General features: G+C 49.2%; 1 protein-coding gene across 3 annotated transcripts in view; it reads left to right on the forward strand.

Annotated features, from left to right (window-relative positions):
- Positions 1 to 18320: 18320 nt before the first annotated feature.
- Positions 18321 to 20513, forward strand: part of LOC120601168 (solute carrier family 23 member 1-like) — a 34301-nt gene continuing 32108 nt past the window's right edge. The window contains exon 1 of one of the 3 annotated variants that reach the window (XM_039860864.1): positions 18321 to 18576. In XM_039860864.1, the coding sequence (XP_039716798.1) occupies positions 18535 to 18576 (42 nt within the window). In that variant the 5' untranslated portion in view covers positions 18321 to 18534. The remainder of the gene's footprint in view (positions 18577 to 20513) is intronic. The other 2 variants (XM_039860862.1, XM_039860863.1) reach the window with 2 other exon arrangements.

Raw genomic sequence — 20513 nt, forward strand, 5'->3', positions numbered from 1 at the left:
GCGATTTAAAAACTCTATGGCTCATAAATAAGAGCATTTAAAGAGAAAATGATCTATGGCTTCCTTATTTTCAGCTTTAGTATTTGCAAAACTAAAATAATGATTATAAAATGCATGATACAGTCTAAAAGACTTAAAAAAATTTTAATATTTCAGTAGCATGAATTCTTTGGCTTGTATCAGTCTCCATAATATGCAAAAGTAGACACATAGGCCCCAAGAAGTTAGATTTTTGTCCTGGGTCACACAAATTTTGTAGCACAGCTAGAACTAATTGTTACCCATCCTCAACTACATTTATCTGTGACCTTGGTCGTACTCCCTTTCTGTTTCAAAACTCCAAGTGCTTTGCCAGCTGTCTTGTTTATGTTTAAAAATGACTAAGGTATGGGTGGTATGTTTTCTCTCCCCTTTACTTTAGCTCAATGGTGGTAGAAGAAGGGGTACGAAGAGATACCATTTATCACAAGTCACAGACTAAGTCAGAGGATGGTTGACAAATAGGACCCTTAAGGACTTCCTGACTATTTTGTGCTTCTGTTGAGTTTTGTTTATGTTGACTTAGATTACCAAGTTAGCTGGTATCTTCTGGATTTTGTACAGATAATGAACAAGGACAAAGTAATCGTCTTCACATATTTAAGGATAGTTATGTTGGAGAGAAAATAGGATGAAGGGCACAATTGGTCCTCAGATGTCAAAGAGAGATTGGGGTTTAATTTATTCTCACACTTAGTCAAACATCTACTTTGGGATGGGCACTATGCCTGGTACTTCAGGAAGTACAAAGATAAGACAATGCGTACTCTTGTATTCTGAAAAAGCTTACATAGTTAACTCTAAAACAAGACTGGATGTGTGAGTGTCAGAGGAACAAAATGTTGAAGTAGCTCAAAGAAGTGAGAGCCTTAGATAAGGTGAGACTTGGGTGGGCAGGGGTGGGGGCTCAAAGCCTGAGCAAAGAAGGACTTTGAATTGAAGTTACGTAGGGCAGGGCTAGAGATTGCACCCCAGTTCAGACGGGACCTGGGGTTCGTGTAGGGGACTTGTGAGACAGAAGCCCTGAGGGTGGATTGAACACTACTTTCTTTGGAAATGAGCCTCCAATCATTTCTAAGCAGGAGAGAGACATGATAGGATTGAGCTTTATAAATATACAGCCCTACGTGGAAATGGTGAAGATGGGAGAAGAGACTGAGGTTAATGAAAGCCTTCCAAGGGATCTCAAGTTCTGAACTGCTGAAATTGTCTGAAAAGATGGTATGTGCATATGTGTTTTACCAAAACATAAAAAATGTCCATGATACAATAAAAAGTCTAGCTAGTTAACTCGAGAAATAGTCCAGGCGAAGGTTATTATTGGTTGATGAGGGGGTTGGGAAAGGGAAGAGGGGAAAACAAGAGACACTTCACCATCTTGAAATATGCAAGTGATTGGATAGTCAGAAGGTAAAAGAAAAACAATTTCAGAACTTTCTTAGTTTTTTCCTAGATCCTCCAGCACTTAGTCAAGGGCCTGGCACATAGTAGCCTCTCAATAAATACTTTACCTGAATGAGAGTGAAATATACTATGATTGAGGTTTTGAGCCAGATAACTAGATAAATAATTGTATTGTGCTTAAAAGAAATGTGGACTCATGAAAAGGAACTGGTGTACAAGTAAGATGATTCTTGCTTTTGGATTGGTTTAGTTTTAGGTTTCAGCAGGTCATCCAGGTGGTGGCCTGGATGATATATTTGGAAATTTGGGTGTCCAGGAAATATTTGGAAATTTGGGTGTAGAAGTTAGGAGAAAGTCCAGAGGTAGAAATATCATTTTGGAGACTTCGTTTGAGGGAAGAGAGATGAGTTAGAATCTTGGAGTAAACAGAGGTGGGTGGTCTGAAATGAAGAACTGAGTGTATATATCAATGTAGGACCATTTCTAGGCAAGGATTATCCAAGATGGTAGTCTGTACTAGGGTTTCACCAGGCAACGAGGGGTTCACAACCACCGGAAGGGCTAGGAGAAGAAAGGTCAGTCTGCTGGCTTTCAGGAGATTTGGAAGTATAAGTCAGAAGGGAGCCTCCACCAAAGAGCTCTCAGCTTCCTGCAGCGCCGACTGGATGTTCTCAGATCTCTGGGAAGCCGTTATCAGAATCCCACACTGGCCAATGGCCAACCACCTGCCCAGAGCTGCTGCCACCTCTCAAAGTATGGTTTCTTCTCTCCCACCCCTCAGATTTCACCTATGTGCCTCTTATCAGTAGGATCTAACCTGGGATTCAGTTGGAAGGGTGTGGGGCTATGAGTAATTGTCAACAGATGAGCTAGCCCCTGGGGTTTGGAGCATCTGAAATGGGTCATGTCACTTTCCTGTCAAAACTCTCCAGCTCCCCACTCATAAGGAAATTCAAGTCTTGCTGGTGTGGTGCCCGATCCTCTCTCCCGTAACAGACAGAACGATATTCTCTATTTTGTGTGATGTGCCTCTGTTCTTTGCATCTCTGCCTCTCAACCTGGAATGTGCACACCATTCCTATCCTGACCTTGGCAATCCGCTCCTTGATTCAGGTAGTCCTGCCTCCCCTGGCGCCTTATACATGCCTGCATTGATGAAGGGGTGTTTGTTAGCATACTGCTTGACATTAAGTTTGAATGAGGGAGGAATGGATGGAGGGAGGGAGGATGGGAGAGAGGGAGAGAGGAAGGAAAGAATGAAGGAAAGAAGGAAGGAGGGAGGGAAGGAGGGAAGGAATGAGGGAAGGAAGGAAGGAAGGAAGCTATGAGTGGTGGGGTGCTATTACATTTTATAGGTCAGTTATGGTTTTTAAGGGATCGCTTTTAATCCAGTGCTGGTACTGGAAGCCAGTTGCAGAGTGAAGACAGACTAGGAATTAAAGAATTGGAGATAACGTATTACAGAGAAGTTTGAAAAAGAGAGAGCGACAACACAATCTGAGAGGCCAAAGCAGAGTAAAGTGTGCTTCCCCACCCCCAAAGGCAGTCATGAGCCTGTCAGAAGTCAGAGAAGACAAAACTATTTGAAAAAGTAAATTTGAACAAGAAAGCCGCATTGAATGAATTGAGAGAACACATGAAAGTTTGCTCTTAGGAAGAAGAATACTTTCTCCATCGAGGTAGGAGCAAATGAAAGAGAGGGATCTGAGGTGAAGACGAGAAATGTTAAGGGAACCCCTGAGCTCAGTATAATCAGGGGCCGGAGGTAGAATCGGGATTTGGAGCTTGAGAACATACTACCGCGCTGGGTAATTGAGCAGGAAGAATGGATAGAAGGAGTGGGAAGCAAGTGGCAAGGGCCTAGCTGAGGTTAGCCTATATCTGAATGGGCCCAATCAGAATAATTCGATGCTGCCCAGAAAGGCTCATCAGTCTTAGAACAAAAGAAAAGGCAGCGGAGATTGCCAGGTGCTTTTCTAGACACGACAGAAAAAATCCCGGGACTGAGGTTTTGGGAAGGATGAAGATACGGAAATGCTCACTCTGGAATTTGTGCTCACAGAAGACCAACAGTAGGAGGCGCTGTTCAGCCATGGTTCAGCCTCTCGGGAAAGAGCTTGGTGGCCGTGAAGCTAGCCGTGCACACAAACTACACAACCTGTTGTCAGGGGTCAGAGCCAGGCAGGGGAGTGCCACGCCAGCTGAGAAGCTGGACCCCCTCAGTGATCCCTGAAGTGTCTTCCAAAATTCCAGATTTTATGATTATTTTGGAATTACTGCAGAAGATGTCAAGAGCCAGAAATTTGAAGGGTAATACTTAACAGAATGTACACAGAATTCTTTCATAAATTTCACGGTAGCTACATTCCGTATACTGACTTTCTGTATTTTCTTGTTAATAATACCCACATTATCCTTTTTTTTTTGTTTCACTCTAAACATTTGTTGAGCTCAGAGGTACTAGGCCGTGATATGCATTAGGGATATAGTTGGGAATAAAACAGACAAGACTCCCTCTTGCCTCGAACTCATAGTTGGGCGGTGGAGATGACGCAAACAGTCCAGCTGTTTCGATGTGACTGAATATACAGTCACATCGAAAAAGCAGAAGACTATGTTTATAACCTTGGGATTAGAAAAACATTAGTAAGCAAAACACAAAACACGAGATCCAAAAGGAAAAAATATTGATCAATGTACTAACCCCAAATTTAAGACTTTTATGAATCAAAACACTGTAAACAAAATTAGATCAACACAGACTGAGAAGAAATACTTGTGACCTTTGTATTAACGGCCTTAAACAACCTCGAGATGCCCTCTCAGGCTCGGACTGAGAGGTCCCTAAGAAACAGCAAAAAGCATCCTGCTTACTCTGTGATCTTGAGAACACCACAGAGCCAGCATCAGCCTTGGTTTCTTCACCTACACATCGAGATTATACTCACGTGTCCGTGAGGCTCATGAGAAGTGTCGTAAATGAGAGTGCTTCGAAAACTCAAGTACAGTGAAAATGCAAGGAATGACTGCATAATAACGTGCTACAAAATAGTTCCTCGTCGTGACATCCTGCTGTCAAGCTTTAGGTGGTGGCTGGGAATAAGGGCACAAGCTTTTGGCCGCATGGATTTTTTTAGTGTTATCAAAGAGCCATTAGGCGGCCCACACTGGACGTCACTCCCTTTGGGAATGGCATCCACAATTTTGCCTCAGGAGACCTTCAGTTCAAGTGGTTTCCTGGTTGGAATTCTGCTGTCAACTGCCTGGGGGAAAGCCAGTGCTTTGGGCTTGATTGCCTCCAACTATCAAGATGACTTGTGGAGTAATTGCCCTTATTATGTTTGACACTTAAAGAGCTACTAATTATAACCAGATGTTAGGATAACAACTGCTAACCCAGCTTTTCATTTGGGGAGAAGGTGTACGGTATATGGTATATGGTATACGGCAAGGTATCTAAAGCGTATTTTGGAATCTTGTATCGGTGAAGTCTTTCAGGGACCACCTAATATGTTCTTATACATCAGAGAAGGCTGAATTGTAAGCCAGTTATGGATAGATGGGTATCTTATTTATTCCTTGAACAAATCGCAAAGGGGAGACTGATGTCTCTATTTTTTAAAGCTTTTTGATCGAGACACATATGACATAAAGTACATAAAGTCTAGATGTGCAAAGCAATGTAGTAACATGGCAGAGGAGGATTTAGTTCAGTCAAGGGGGCAGAGATGACAGAGGTCTTTGATCTGGATGACATGGTGTACATGTTGGTTCAGGAGGAAGAGAATGATGAATTTGATTTTGTAAGGTCTACTCTGCAGTGAAAAAATATATAAGTACACATACAAAAAACAAACAAAAATTCTAGAGCTCAGAAAGAAGACAGAGTTAGAGACAACCATTTAAGAGCTGTCTGTGTGTGGGTAGTATGGGACTGAAATCATTTTGGGCGGAGTCGGGGGGAAAGAAGAAGCCATAAGTGGGATCTTGGAGAACACCATCTAGTGAGACTGAGGGGAAATAGAAAAGAAGAACCAGAAAAAAAAATGGTTTCATGGACACTAAGAGAGAAAGGAGTGTCGTGGTTAATTAGGCCAAATGCTGTGAAGGCCAGTTACGATGAAAACAGGACACAATTGTAGAACTAGAAATTTGGAGGTCACCGATTACCTTTTCCAGAAGGGATGTAAAGTGATTGATTATAGGGTGTTAAGAAATAAATGGGAAGTGAAGAAATGGAAGTAGTCAGTGGAGACCAATTTATTTAAAACATGAGACTCTTCATCTCCTTTGAAAACAACACTAGAAACTTTATTATTAATCTTCTTCCTTAATCTCTTTATGTGTTCATTCTTACCATGTCTATTAAAGCCCAATTTTATTTGTTTATCATTGGTTGTCACTGTCTTCAATGAAACCTCGCATCGGTGTTACACCCTCGGCCCATCTTCTCCAGCCTAAATGTGAAGTTCTTAAACTGAAGAAGATAGAAAAACACCACATTGAGTCTTCTTTCATAATTATAAATGATATTGTGAAGATGGCTCTAATGTCAGTGAGAAACACCCTTTGTGTCCTTAGAGAATCTCTCCAGTAACGTAATGATTTTTCTCCTCTTTGTAGATGAGGATGATTTTCTTGACTCTCAATCAGGACTTAAACTTTACGTATCCAGTATTGTTGACATGTGATAAACTGGGTGTTAGAAAACCTGGGTCCTAGTTACGTTTAGCCTCTAACCTCCTATGTGACGATGAGTAGGTTAGAAGTCATTTTGCTTTTCCGAGTCATAATTTCCTCATCTATAAAATGAGGGGTTTGGAATAAGCGATTTTGAAAATCCTCTTCTGTCCTAATACATTCCCACTCAGTTAGCTGTGTGACTGTGGCACCCGTTTGCCTGATGACTGGCCAAGGCTGGGGGTACCGTGTGTGAATGGGGAATACAATTGGACTATTGGTCAAGACTGGGACTTGGTTTTATGATTCACTGTTTCACAGTGTCACTTAGTCCTCTTGCCTGCTGGGCTCCAGGAATCATGGCTCATCTAGCTTCTGATGTCCTTCGTCCAATCTACTAAGTTCTTCCCCCACGCTGGCTTCTTAGGGCCATGATGTTGGGTGATGGATTCGTGAAAGCTAGAAGCTGATCGGGGAACTCTGGGGTAGCAGAGGAGGGTATGGATTGAAGAAACCTTAAAGAAGCCAGGTGAGAGTCTCCCGAACACCTCACATTGGCTGCGTCCCTTGGCATGATCTGTGGAGCCCACATTCAAGTCACGTGTGAGGACAGACCGGCTAAAGGACGCGTGGGCTCCTAGCACAAGCTTCTAAAAACAGTGGAGGGAGTGCTCCGCTCCAAAACTGTGACAGTGTCAACAAGTTAGTTAAGACACCTGCCCGTAGTGACGAGAAAACTGTCACATTTCACATTCAGATCAAAACTGTCACATTTCACATTTCGCATGCGGTTCAAGACGAGCCTCTCCCGTGTCTGTCGGTGGAGCTGAGCGAAGACGGGGAGATCAACTTCAGGCCAGGTACTCAGGGAAATTCGCTCCTCACTGGTGCATGTGCTCTCTGGTCAGGTGACATTCCGGGGGAAACCGTGTCGGATTTCCCTTTTAGTATCCAGTGTCGCAGCCGGTTTGCGTCACGCCTTTAATTTCCTTCTCATTTTGATTTAGTTTAAGCCTAAGTTTTATGAGGTTTCATTTTGAACTTGGTCCTTGTAGAGAAACTAAAGCAAGGGCAGTGGCCTTCTCAGTGCGCTGGTGACCGAAACGCACAGGGCGCGCGGGACAGTTGTCGGGGAGTCGAAAAAGGAAAGAAGTTAATAGGAAAAGGAAATGGGAGAAAATGGTGGAATGCTTCTTGGACTCCACGCGGACATCGGGTTCCTAAGCCGGCTACTGCTGTGAGGAGGTGTAGACCTCCCACTCCTGGGTCCGACGCCCGAGTGTAGACAGCACGTAAGCCGCCGTCTGTGGCCTGTAGTCCTGCGTGTCCAGCTGCTGCCTGGCTGTTTCCACTGGGCGTCCACTGTCCTTTCACGCAACATGCATGAAACTGGTTCCGTTTTCCCACAGTCCGTTCTCCATCCCTCCCGTTTGTAGACGTCATTTGTCAGCACTGCAGTGCGATGCGGAAAAGGGCACGGACTTGGCGTTGGACCTGGATTCTAGCCTCCGTCTTACTTTGCTGGGTGTCTTTGAGCAGACTCGAGCTTTTGGAGTTGGGGGGCACATGCGGCATTATCTGCGTGAGCTGCATGCCGCTTACACCCAATCACCATGTAGCGCAGTGTTAAACTTACACATTATTGTTACATATTATCGATCATGAGAACAAAGTGCTCACATTCGGTCTTCTGTTAACTGGTCATTTCTTATTTAGTGTCTGTGCTGGATATTCACTCTTTGTCCCATCAGATTCACCTCTTATTTATCTCCATCCTCTGCTCGGCTCCAGGAGGCCGACCTCGTTGGACTACGGCCGCATCCTGTGCCCTCTGGCTCTGGTTGAGTTTGGCCCTTGGGGAGCACCGTAGGGAATTAGAAGGAGGAAGGAGTGTGGAGCTATGGGCTTAGTCTCCCGGCTCTCCACCCTCAAGGCCCCTTGGACTGGTTGTATCCTTCCCCCAAAGGTCCCTGTCATCCTTCTGGACGCGACTCTCTCCTCCTGGGTTCCGGTACCTCTTCCCTCCCCTTGTCCTTTGGCCTGAGGGTAGAAACCACCCCTCTACTCTCCCTACCCCCGGGTTACTATGTACCCACTGTAGTTGCCTTATTCCATCTCCACCTGGGTAAATGATATAATCCAATTGTGGTGTGGGGGGTGGGGTCTGGCTGATGGAGCACTGTGGACCACCGGGAAGAGGGAGGATTTGGACATGGGAGCAGAGGGTACCATTTCCAAGGCTCATATGTTTACTTGCTGACTGCTTGTTGGTAGAGGAGAGAGTGAGTGGCTGAGCTGTCCTGACCATTATCACCCTTAGGCCTGGCTGGAGGTTCCACTCTCGCTATGCCCGCTCCCCATGGGACAAGGAGTCTGTGGGGTCAAGGAGACATGCCAACATAGAGCCACAGCACCCGCTTCCAGACCATACTGTCATTCCAACATCCTGGCCTTCCTGCCCAAATGGCCACCTGCCTGTAGTCCTCTTCATCGGGTGTGCACCCCAGGCACAGCCACGGAGTGGCCAAGTGCAGCTGCTCAAGGAGGAGAGGTGGGCAGAGCTTAGATGTGCAGATGGGTGCCCACTTGCGGGCACCCGAGGCTCTCATGGTGGGGGATGAAGCCGAAGATAAGGAAAGCCGGGGTCAGGCTACGAGCCAAGGCCAGTTCTCCCTGTGCCACTGCCCTTGAGTACAAACTCCAAGGTGTCAGAAAACTCTAAACGCAGACCAGCAGCTACCAGGTGGTTATGCGGGTACACTAGTCAGGGCAGGATGGTAGGACACATTCATTCACAGTTTGTTAGCCTGATTCATGACTTTTCAGTAAGTAGACAGATGGATATAGGCCTCCGTTGGTACTTGTGCCCTGGGTCCTGCAAATATGAGTGGGTGATTTTTAGGGTCACATTGTCCCCAAGTGCTCCTATTCGATGGCAGCTAGCCTGTCTTCTTTCTAAAGATTTATAGGGACAAGAGTTGTCCAGTTCCTCATTCGTCCTTACTATAAAGTCAGCCTTCTTATGACATTCTCTTCTTTAAGCCCAGTTCCTTTGAGAAACAAGATATGGAGAGTTAATAAGTCACATGTGATTGAACGACTGTGTGAGCTGTGGCCTTGAGGCTCCTGCAGCTGCCGTCAGCTCTCAGGCCCTTCCGTCACCTTCCAGTCCAGCCTGGCTTTCCTCCCACCCTCAGATGTCAGCACCATGGACAGGACTCAAAGGCCAGTCCAGGGAATGAGGGATCTGATCAGAATTCAGGGGAAGCAGAGCGCAGGCCACTTCCTGTCAGAGAACAGAGAACAGAGAACAGAGCTGATGCATCTATCTCTACCAGGCGTCATTGCTACCCCTGTTCTCTATCACACAAGACTCTGGCAGGCTGCAAGGTGATAAAGCAAAGGAGGCCCCTCCCCCTCCTCCAACTGGGGAACAGGGAAGGAATTACTGGGGTCAGTCCAGGGAATGCTGGCTAGCAGCCCAGGCTTGGGTATTAGTTTTCATGTGCTACTTGCCACACAGTGACCCTGCTTGATCTTGGTGGTAAGATTAGGATGGGGGATGCCCCGATGGAACTGTCTGCTTGCAGCCATTTCCTGCAGCCAGGCCTCCCCCAGCTCTATGTCTTCCTATCATCTTCTGCGAACATCTGAGCTGGGAGGCGGCCAAGAAGGAGTGCCGGGGGCTCAGTGCCTCTGCCCTCTCCCGGGCTTATGCACACACTGGGTGCTCTGCGTGCCCAGCCTTTGGGGCTTTCAGCCTCACAGGTCCGGGGCACTGACCCAGAACAAGCTCCTTGGCACCTTCTCCTGCCAGAAGCACACAGTGAGTGAGGAAGATGGAGCCACCAGGCTGACGGCAGGTGAGAGAGGCACTCACTGCTCGCGGAGCCATCCTCAGAGGGCTCAGGAGTCACTGGAGCCCAGACTCCATGAGGGAGCTGAAGGGCAAAGGCCCTGGCATGGCTCCCTTGTACTGGGAGGGCTCACGATGTATTGGCAGCCGCGTGCTCACCCTCTGGGACCCAGACTGAAGTCCCGTCTCTCCAGGGATAGGTCATCGCCGTGAGCTGTGAGCTGACATCCCACTCAGCACCAAAAATGTGACCCCAGAGCCCAAGGAGTAGCCTGAGCCTGTCTTGATGAAGTAGGAGCTGAGGGGAGAGGGCATCAGCCTTGGGGTTCTTTAGAGCAGTTCAGAGGAACTCCCGGAAATAAGAAAGCTAACAACCCGTCAGTGCTGCAGAAAACATATTTCTGGGCAGAAAACCCCAGGAGTGATTCTATTATAGAATATCTCTGATGATCTCAGCGTAGTCGCTCTACAGGCCCCACCGGTCCCGACGTGGAATACAGGTCAGTGTCACCTTCTGTTGGCCAGGCCTGGAGTGAAGCAGCAACCCTGGCTCCATGCCAGGAAACGATCATGGAAGAAAGTGTGTCATCAGGTGTAAAATCAACAAAAGTACCATCCACTGGGACCATGACATGATTTCACCCCACGGAACCATCCCGTGAATGGCGGTGTGAGCCACTTCAGTGGGGACCTGCAGGGGCGATCCAGCAAACGGAGCAGGTGTGTGGCCTCTGAGAGTTCAGTGCCACCTCCCCCCACCCCCCAACAACCTCCTGCCTCCTTTACGCGCCTGAGCCGTCCCTGGCTGAACGAGAGCCGGCATAAATGCAGCCTTCCCCACAGGACATTTGTCTTTATTCCTTCCAGAAATCATTTCTTGTCAGATTTGAGTCGTCTCCTTTATCCTCTAACAGGCCAGGTGCCCGATTTGGGTTCCCAGAGGTCAGGGGTCTGGGGAACATGTTTAAAGCTAATTATGGGAGGCTTAGTGACACTTCCGAGTGCCCAGCTTGTCATCTTTCAACGCTCAGAAGCAGGATGCTCTGTTGCATTAAAACAACTGATTCTGAGTTCAGAAGATAATGGGGTCCGGACTTCGCCGGGGGAGTGATACGCCGTGAAGGATGGTGGCTGCCACCTCTGAGACAGGAAGGAAGAAGAGACCTGAGCCACAGCTCAGTCAGGAGGCTCTTATTACAAAGGGCTGTCCCGGCCCAGGTCCCGACTTCTCCCCGTGCTTCTGCTTATGACTTCATCATTGTATGCCGAGAAAATTATTTCCAATTCCTAAGGCTCCGAAGCCTCCACATCCACATATAGAGTGTGTGATTCGAGCCTGGAATTTAACATGTCTGCCCGAAACACCTACAGTCGAATCCATTATTAAGATGCTATTTGAATTCTACTTGCTTTTCTCCACTATTTCAAGTTTATCATTTTCTCTCCACCCCTGCCCTCCAAACGCACCCACCGCACTTGCCAAAGACCTCTGGCCAGTGAGGGAGTCCTCACTGAAGTCACTTTACCAGACTGTCTTAGGAGAAGTGTGTTGACCTGGTGGCCTGGGGCTCTCAGATCCCATCTTAGGAGTTCTGATCATCCCCCCCAAATTCTTCAGCACATTGGTCCAGTGGGTAGAAGTTGCCCAGGAAACTCTCATTCACATCCCCTGCAGCAACTGGGGTGGCTTTTAACATTGTATTCACTATATGTCCTTATTTTCTATATTCTTGATGCTGTGGCATTTGGGGCTTGCTGGCCAGGAGAAGACCACAGCTCGCAGGCCCCCCCTGAGAGTGTGGCTTTCATATTCAAACCAACCAATCCAGAGCCCTACCCGCAATCTCCTCCTTTATCTGGCCAAGCCTCTATCCTTCTGCCCTAATTATTTCAGGGCCAGATACCAGACAAATAGCGACAGCTTCTATGCCCCAGGCCCACCAGAATTATTCAAGCCAGCCAATCCTAAGCCTGTTCAGCTACTTACCCTACCTCGCTCATTCCTCCCTGCAAAAAACACAATAAAAGCTTTGGCCCAGACTTTCCCCTCTCTCTTTCTTCCTCCTGTGAGCCTGGTGCTTCCCCGCGTGGCCCTGCGTGGCTTGGTGTGCCACCTCCTCTTGGGAACTGTAAGTAACAAACTATCTTTTCGATGGCAGTCATCTTCTGATCCATCGGCCTCACCATACCCTCATGAAAGCAAAATCCTGGGTACATTTTAAAACCAGCATGGAGGCCAGAGACTTGGGTTAAACGGTGCCCCTCTCTGAGGGGCTGTGTCACCCTCTGAAATGGACATGAGATTTATGAAGTTTTAGAGCAAAGCCAGCCCTGTGCCACCCCACCTACTTCACTATGGCTATGACCGCAGCATCCCTCGCGATGGGGGTCTGGCCTGCAAGTGGCTGGCCATCCCAGGCTCCGGCAGAGGGAATCAGAACCCGGCCCCTGCTTTCAGACGTCTCCTGTTGTTCTGTAGCCAGAATCTTGAACAGCAGAAGGGGATTGTCGAAGTCTACCTCTCTCTCAACAAAGATCTGTTGCAAGAGTTGGGAGTCACAAGTTAACGGCTGAGACGAGCTGAATAAACTTGGCTAATCTGATTAAACCCCACCACTATTCACAGAACACCACCCGGTGCCTGCCAGACACGGTGGGGGGCAGGGGGGAGTGGAGAGCAACGAGGCTCGAAGGAGCCAGATCACGCAGGATATCACACCCCTGGCTAAGGATCGCTTTTACTGAATCCTCGGGACAGAGGTGCGTCGGGAAGAGTTTTAAAAAGCGGGATGGCATGACTAGATTTGTGTTTTAAGAGTTTATCCGGACTGCTGTGCATAAAATCATAAGGAAGCTGATGTAGAATCGGAAGAGGAACCGTAAAGGCGGCTTAGAGGAAGTTAATCTTTCTGCTACCGTTAGAGAGGAGGGGACACACGTGAGAGGTGTTTGGGAGGACACGCTGGCGGAACGCAGGCAGAAGTGCCTGCGGCGGACCCAGTGCCGGCTGGGTGTCCGGTGGATGCTGTGCCATTCGCCGAGACGAGGAGCGTGGACCACACGGGTTCCTTCCTTTTCCAGACATTAGTTTTCTTCTGCGGGTCTTTCCAGCTCTCGAAATCTGGAATGCCGCTTCCCAGGAGGAAATGTTCTCCGCAAAAGGTAGAGGCAAAAAAAAAGAGGGACGAGCCGTTTACACGACTGGGCCCCAAAGTCCGCCTTTGAACATCTTGCCAGGCTGGCATTCAGCGGAGGACAGAGGACAGGCGGGCCTTGGTCACAAGCGGGCAGAAACCACCCCCGATGGCCACCTCGTGTGTCCCTCGGGGCGAGCATCTTCATTGTGTCGCACAAGCCCCAGGGCTACTCAGCCGTCTTGGAAGCGACTGAGGAGAAGACACTGCTTGTCAAAAGTATTTAGGTCAAAGTCCTTTTGAGAGGACTTGAGCGAAGAAAAGGCCAGAGGCCAAAACCGCTATTCTCTTCTTATAAGGCCAGTCACAAGGGAATTCCACACATGCCAGACTATCTTAGTTTGTTTGGGCTATTACATTAAAAATACCGTGGACTGGGTGGCCTGAACAGCAAACGTTTATTTCTCGCAGTTCTGGAGGCCGAGAAGTCCAAGATCAAGGCCCCGGTAGATTCAGTGTCTGATGAGGACCTGCTTCTCGGTTCACAGATGGCCGTCTTCTTTCTATGTCCTTGCACGGTGAAGTGTCGAGGGAGCTCTCTGGGGTCTCTTTAATAAGAGCATTAATTCCCTTAATGAGAGCTCCCTCTTTATTACTCCCAAAGGCCCCATCTCCGAGTACCATCGCATGGGGCATTGGGATGTAACATATGAACTTGGCGGGGAGACAAACATTCAGTCTACAGCACAGATCTCTGCAGGTCTCTGGCCCTGGGCTCCACACCTCTCAGCTGATTCACAAAGGGGAGCCAACACTCACACAGGACTGGGGAGGGCATGGGGGCGCTGGGAGGGTCCGGCCTGCTGAAGCCCCGCCCTCCGCTCTGAGCCTCAGCGACCGGCACAGGGATGCTCCAGAGTGCCTGAAGAAAGAGCCAGAACCATGAAGACACCAAGCTGGCTGCAGGACCTGCTCCTGCTGAGAAGGTGCCAGCACCCTGAAGCTGCAGTTAAATTTTAGCAAACCTGTTTTCCGATTTTCAACCCTACTCACCACACACTGGTTTCAGATCTTGATTCCACACTCTGTGGCAGCCCCCAGGCCAGTTCCATCCCATCCAGTGTCCAGCCCTGTCTCCGTGGACTCCACCAGGACATTCTTCCCTGGGCCCTGCTTGTCCCACAGAAGGGCTTGGATGCTGACACCCAGAGACAAGCCGGCGGGTTCGCAGAAGCAGTTACACAAGAGCAGACAAACAAGATCCTACGTGGCTGATTATCTGTCGTGGTCATTTCTGTGGAGCAACCTGGAGTCGGGCCTGTGTGCTGGCAGAGTGACTCTGAAGAAAAGCTCAGGAAGAGAAAAGCAAAGACCGACAGCAACTGTAAAGGAGAAAACTGGGTGTAAAAAAAAAGGACTCAGTTATATTTATTTAAATTTGTTTATTTAAAGTCACACCTACATTGTGTAATTAAAGATGAAAAAGACATATGCCGAAGACTTTTTAAATTGAGTGTCGTTGTTGTTATTGCTGTTTTCATGTAAGTCTTTGGACTGGTGTTCAGAGCTGGAGTGAGCAAACATTTCCTGGAAAGGGGCAGGTACTAGATTATTTTAGGCTTTGTGGACTTGTCACAACTGTTTGTCCTTTATAACACAAAAGCAGTTGTAGAGACTGTGCAAACAAGTGGGCACGGACGTGTTCCCATAAGTCCGTCCACGTAAGCAGGCAGTGGGCCAGACAGGAGCTGGGCCAGCTTGCCAACCTCTGTTTTATAAACGGAGATTCAATTAAGCCTGAGAATGGGGATTATTTAGACCATGAAGTCATAAATCAAGAGCTGCAATTCACTTGGAGCAGGTTTCCCAAGCTGCGCACGTCGGAATTTGAAGCAAATAATTTTGCAAATCCCACGACTCTAATTTCTGGTGAAAAAAGGCAGAGCTCAGCAAAGATGGACAAGCCGCCCCCCTCCACGGATAATGCTGGTTTCCTCGCCTTCCAGATCAAGCGTATATGAACTTGAGTATTCATTTGAATGAAGCATCCGATAGACCAGTGGCCTTTCGATTGTTTCCCCAGCATTCCCTTGGATTGTTTCTGCCACATTTTAGACAAATAATTCTGTTGTGGAAAAAATACGTTGTGGTCATTAGCATTAGAATCGATGTTTAAGTTATTTTTAATGCTCTTGAAATTTAACAACCATTCTTAGTGAAGGGTAAAAAATTAGCAAATATTATGTAAGTAATTCTAAGTTTGAGGCTTGATGTTTTGGGTTATAAATGACAGAAAAGCCAAATCAAATTGGTTAAAGCCAAAAAGAGAATTTACGAGCAGAGGCAAATGGCTGGATACGTGGATTCAAACATCACTGGGACTCGGTCTGCATCTCAGCTCTGTTCTGCACGTGGGCTTCCTTCTCGGGCTCTGTGTAGTCGTGAGTCAGCTGCTGGCAGCTACAGAGCAACACCCTCTAGGTTCAAGTTTAGCGAAAAACAGAGGACGCCTCTCTTCCTCCGCGTTCCAGCAGAAGTCACGTTGCATCTGGCGGCTCTGGTTGGGCCCCGTGCCCATCGCTACTCCGAGGCTGTGGCCGGGAGTTTGCAGCGTTCCAACCATCCCCGCACCCTCATGTGGCACAGCCGCGGGGCAGCGGAGACTCCGCCTGAAGCACATGGACCGGTTGCCGTGGATCAGGACTGTCTTCAAGAGGAAAACGAGGGAAGGCTAAATGGATTCCGAACGGCAAAACCAAGAGCCGCACCTACGGTTTGGATGGACCTTCTCTCTTTTGAGAAACTCTGTTGGCCTCCTTTGCTCTTGTTGTCAAGTGCGATTTGCCCCATGGCTCTCTCTTCTTTTATTCCCTCCTATAATAGCCAGGGGCCAGTTATCTGACCTCATTGGTAAAAAGGTCCAGGTCAAGGTGAAGAGATCCTGCTTAGCCTAATCTGCCTGCAAAGGTGGTACAGCCAGGGCAGTCATCAGGCATTATAAACGGAGAGGCCCAGGGATTAGAAGTTTACGTATAAAATGTAATGGAAGAGTTTTACTCCTTCATGTGTTCCAGGAAAGGTCATGGCTCCTCAGAGCGACCCCATATTCTTAAAACAAATTCCTCTCATTGCTTGAGCTAATGACTAGAATTAGATTTCCACAACATGAAACATAAATAATCCTACGTGAATGGGTCGGGCGTGCACTGTGAACCTCAAACTGGTGTGTGTAGGGGCGGCAGGAAGATCCCAGCTGGGGAGCGGGGACGACGCCACCAGCCACTGGGGTACCACACGGGCTTTAGGGCTCTCGAGAGATGGTGGCAAAAGCCAGGCCGGGCCATTGAGTGGAGGAACCACAGTCTGTGGGAGTGACTTCTGAGGGGCAGAGGAAAAGGAGGGGTGCCCGCTTGGCTCCCGTCTGAGCAGCCGGGAGAGGTGGGGTCCGCGGGGACAGCCGGGGACCGCAGGCGCGGTGGCGATGGCTGCAAGCCAAAGCGCGAGTGCAGATAGGGCTGGTACCAAAACCCGTGTGAGACAAAGAGAGTCAGGCCCAGAGGAGAGGACTTGGAGATGACGAGTGAGGAAAGTTCTGGAACCATCGTTCTGCTTTACCTCTCTCGTGTCGCTAACCCTGCACCATTTTCCCTCGCACTGGAGGGGAGTTGAACTGGACACCTAGACGACTGGCAAGGAGCGGGAGAGGCAAAGCCGAGAAATGCAGGCCCTTCACTGTGGGGAGGACAGAGTCTTTGAGAAATCCTCTTCTTCCACGTTGGAGACGTTCAAGGTGAACCCCACTATGCCCGTGCCCGCAGGTCCGTGAGGGCGGGGGCCGTGGTGGGCAGTGGAGGCAGCTCGCTGCTCGGACCCACACGGCCAGGCCTTCCTGCCGTCATGAAGCTCGTGCTGCTCCCTGCAGAGATCCATGTCGACTCTGGCACCTGCCCTCTGTGCTCACCTCATAACTCGTCCGGCCCAAGGAACTGCATCCTTAGTGTGTTCAGGGGACCCCAACCGAAACAGGGGTCCATGCCCTCCCAGAGCGAAGTGGTCTCACCTTCGCTTCTGAGGTGAACCCGGGGCCCCTGGGCACCATTCGTAGGAGACCCATCTCTCCTTCCAGGGAAAGCTCCCCCGTGGCCATGCCGTCCGGGCCATCTCCCCCGGAGCCTTGTCCTTCCCACCTTCGGACTCACAGGGCTTGCCTGTCTCCATCTGGCATGGCCTTGACACGCCCGTGGGCTGTGGGACAGGACCCTCTGGGCTTTTAACTCAGCTCCTGCTGTGGACCTTGGGCAGATAGCTTGGCCCATTGACACCTGAATTTCTTAATCCGTAAAATAAGGATGTGAATGCTGGTTTGTTGTGAACCTTAAATAACAGAAAAAGGTGTAGCACGGTGTATACGGTCAAGTGTTCAGTAAGGCCAGCTACTCAGTGACCTTTGACCTGCCTCTGACCTTGTCTTTTCTGTCACAGACAAAATCGGGCCTGTCCCCTTCCTCACCAAACATCTCATTGTTGTGTTTTCCAGGGCTTCCCGTCGGACCAACTCCCGTTGACATCTGTATGCTTCCTTCTATGGGTTTCCCAAACCTTGAGACCCAGTGCCACCCATTCCAGAACATTCCACTGTCCCAAGCAGCAGGCACTTGGCTTGCTTTGATGTCAGGGAGTGGAGTTTATCAAGAGTGTTTGAATAGAGCCTTTCCAGTGCCCTGTCTGGCCTAAGAGCAAGATTGTGCCTTCCCGGATTTCTCTGTCTGAAAAGCGAATCGTTGACGTTTTTGGTTGTTAGGGAGACAGTCACCCAAAGATTAAAAGCATTTTTTCTCAAGCTCTCACCTGAGCTCTTTGCTCCACCCATGACCTTTCGCGGCTGCTCCCAGGTCCGCCCTTTTGCTCACTAATGACTTCATTAACGCGACTCAGGCTGACTGGGGGATGTTTGCGATGTTTTCTTTCTGCTCAGCCAGTCACTAAGAATCAGCTTTAGAAAACTGAGAAGCCTCTATGTTCAGCCCAGAGCCTCACCCTCACCCGCCTCACCTCCTGTCCCCTGGAACCTTCCAGTAAACGCTCTCATGCCACACCCCGTAGGCCGTACCCTGATTGTTTCCTTAGTGCTATGGCAGATCATTAATTTCCCTGCAATGACTCAAACTTGTCAAATTACAAAATCTACGGCACCTGGGTCCCCTGCAGTGACCAGAGAGGGACAGGGCTTGAGGGGCAGTCTGTCGCAGGACAGTGGGCGGGGCTTGGAGGCCCCACCCTCCCCAGAGCCCGCCCCGGATTCCTGTCTTTCTCTTATTATTTTGGCAGGAGTTGAGAAGTTAATCTTTCCTGACTGGCGTGACATTGCTTCTTTTTCTTTATCCTGAGAGGATCCCCAAAGGAGAAGACCCCCAAGTTGCCATGAACTCTGCCATCACCATCTGTGAGCACCCCGCCCCATTGGTGAGTGCATGGGGGAGGGGTCCTCGCCTGGAGCCCCAATGCCCTGATTTATTCTTAGGATGGTGGCTTACGTCCTAGCTAAGACTTTAGATTATTCGACGAGGGTGGCAGCTGTGTTCCAGGTCTTACCATTAGCAAGGACAAATGTTCCTCCCTGAGTGCCAGCCTCTGCGAATGAATTACAAAGGCTGGAGGAAGAGGTGGCAGGTCCTCTGCTTTACCTTCACCCACAGGTTGGCCTCTGCTGAATCTAAATATGTATTTTCCAAGTTTCCCAGCGTTACCATTTCTTTGGTCGGAAACCCTTTCGGAAGGAAAGCAGAGGGGAAAGAGGGAAGCAGAGAGAGAGAACCGATATTCACTGAACATCCCATAGGCCCCACGCAGTTCACGTGCTTTATTTACTTCCCTCTATTATTTCCTTCTGTTCCCATTCTACAGATGGGGAACCTGAGGCCCAGAGAAGGAAAGCCCCAGGAACCCCCCTGGAGGCCTCCCTAGCTAGTCCTTGAGCCCTGACCTCACCTCTGCAACCGCCGTTGGCCACCTGACAATAACAGTGGGAACCGAGTAAAGACCCTCTGCTCTAGTCCCTCCCCACCACAGGCAGAAAGGACCCCCCTCACCAGGCCGGGACTGCAGCCCTACTGAGGCCTAGCCAAGGTGTCTGTGGGACAGGTGCCACCCATGGATCCGGGCTGGGCTCTCAGGGCTGTCTCCTGGAGCCGGGCTGCCAGACCCTGCCCGCCGCTGGTCAAATCTGGTAGAGAGGCCCTGGCCATCTCTTCTGGAAAATCCTGGGGAGTACCTGAGAGGACTCTCCTTTCCTCTTCCCAGAATTCTTTCTGCCACTACCTCGTGAAAGCCAAAATAATAATAATAATAATAATAATAATAATAATAATAATAATAAATCTAGGGAAATAAGTCGAAGACTCCATGTTCCGAAGGCTGTGATGCTTTCCACATTTTTGGCTTACCCGAGGCCTCCTGGGAAGGGCAGGGACCTGGGCACGCGTGGCCATCTCCTTTTCTGCGGCCTGTCTTCTCTTCATTTTCCTCAGTGCCTTGGCTTCGGTGCCCAAGTTAAGGAGTCCCTTTTCTGGGACGGTTCTGGTTTTCATGTGCATGTGGCTCTGCTAGAAACTTCTAGGGATATAGACACAGGGAAGACAGCTTCCCAACCCTGGAAGCGTATGGCCTGAAAGCAGAGCGCACAAAAATACTTCCGATACAAGGGAGACCACGGTAAATTACACGACAGACAAAATGTGCTGGGAGGACAGGGGAGAACCATCCATGGAGATGGAGGGGTCAGGAGAAGTGATGGAGGAGGGGGCATTGAGCTCTGGGGAGCAGGGAGTGGGAAGGGGAAGCAGGGAGATCAAGTGGGGAGCACAGGGTCAGCAAAGGCACTGAGGCAGGTTCACGGAGGCCGTATTTGGAGAGACCGGGATAATCCCATTGGCTAGAGCCAGGTGGATGGAAGTGTTAGGCAATCTACCTAGAGGCTCAGTTAGGGGATGGAAGGCTGTGTGGGGTGTGGATAGAGTCGGAGGGGAAGGGATCCGTCTCCCCCTCCAGAAGTCCCCACTTCCCACTGCTGCTCTCCCTGGACCAGAGTCTCCTTCTGCTCTGCTTGTCTGCTCCAGGGAGCTGGAGGGCTGTCCCTGTATGCACGGGGACGCCCCTGTGGGCACCTTCCCTTGACACCGAAAGAGGAGGGTGCCATTCTCTCATTTACAGTGGGACCTCAGACAAGCCTCACTGAGCCTCAGTCGCCTCATCTGTAAATCGGGGGTGATATGATGGTGATGAGAATCAAACGGAGAGGATTTATTGGGAGCTCTCTGTAAACTGAAAAGTGCTATAAAATGGCAGGGCTCATCAGAATGCCTCTTTCGATCGAGTCTTCCGGTGAAATTACAACCCATGCA

Source organism: Pteropus medius, unplaced genomic scaffold (genome assembly GCF_902729225.1).
Source record: "Pteropus medius unplaced genomic scaffold, Ma_sr-lr_union100, whole genome shotgun sequence".
In the NCBI taxonomy this organism is placed as follows: domain Eukaryota; kingdom Metazoa; phylum Chordata; class Mammalia; order Chiroptera; family Pteropodidae; genus Pteropus; species Pteropus medius.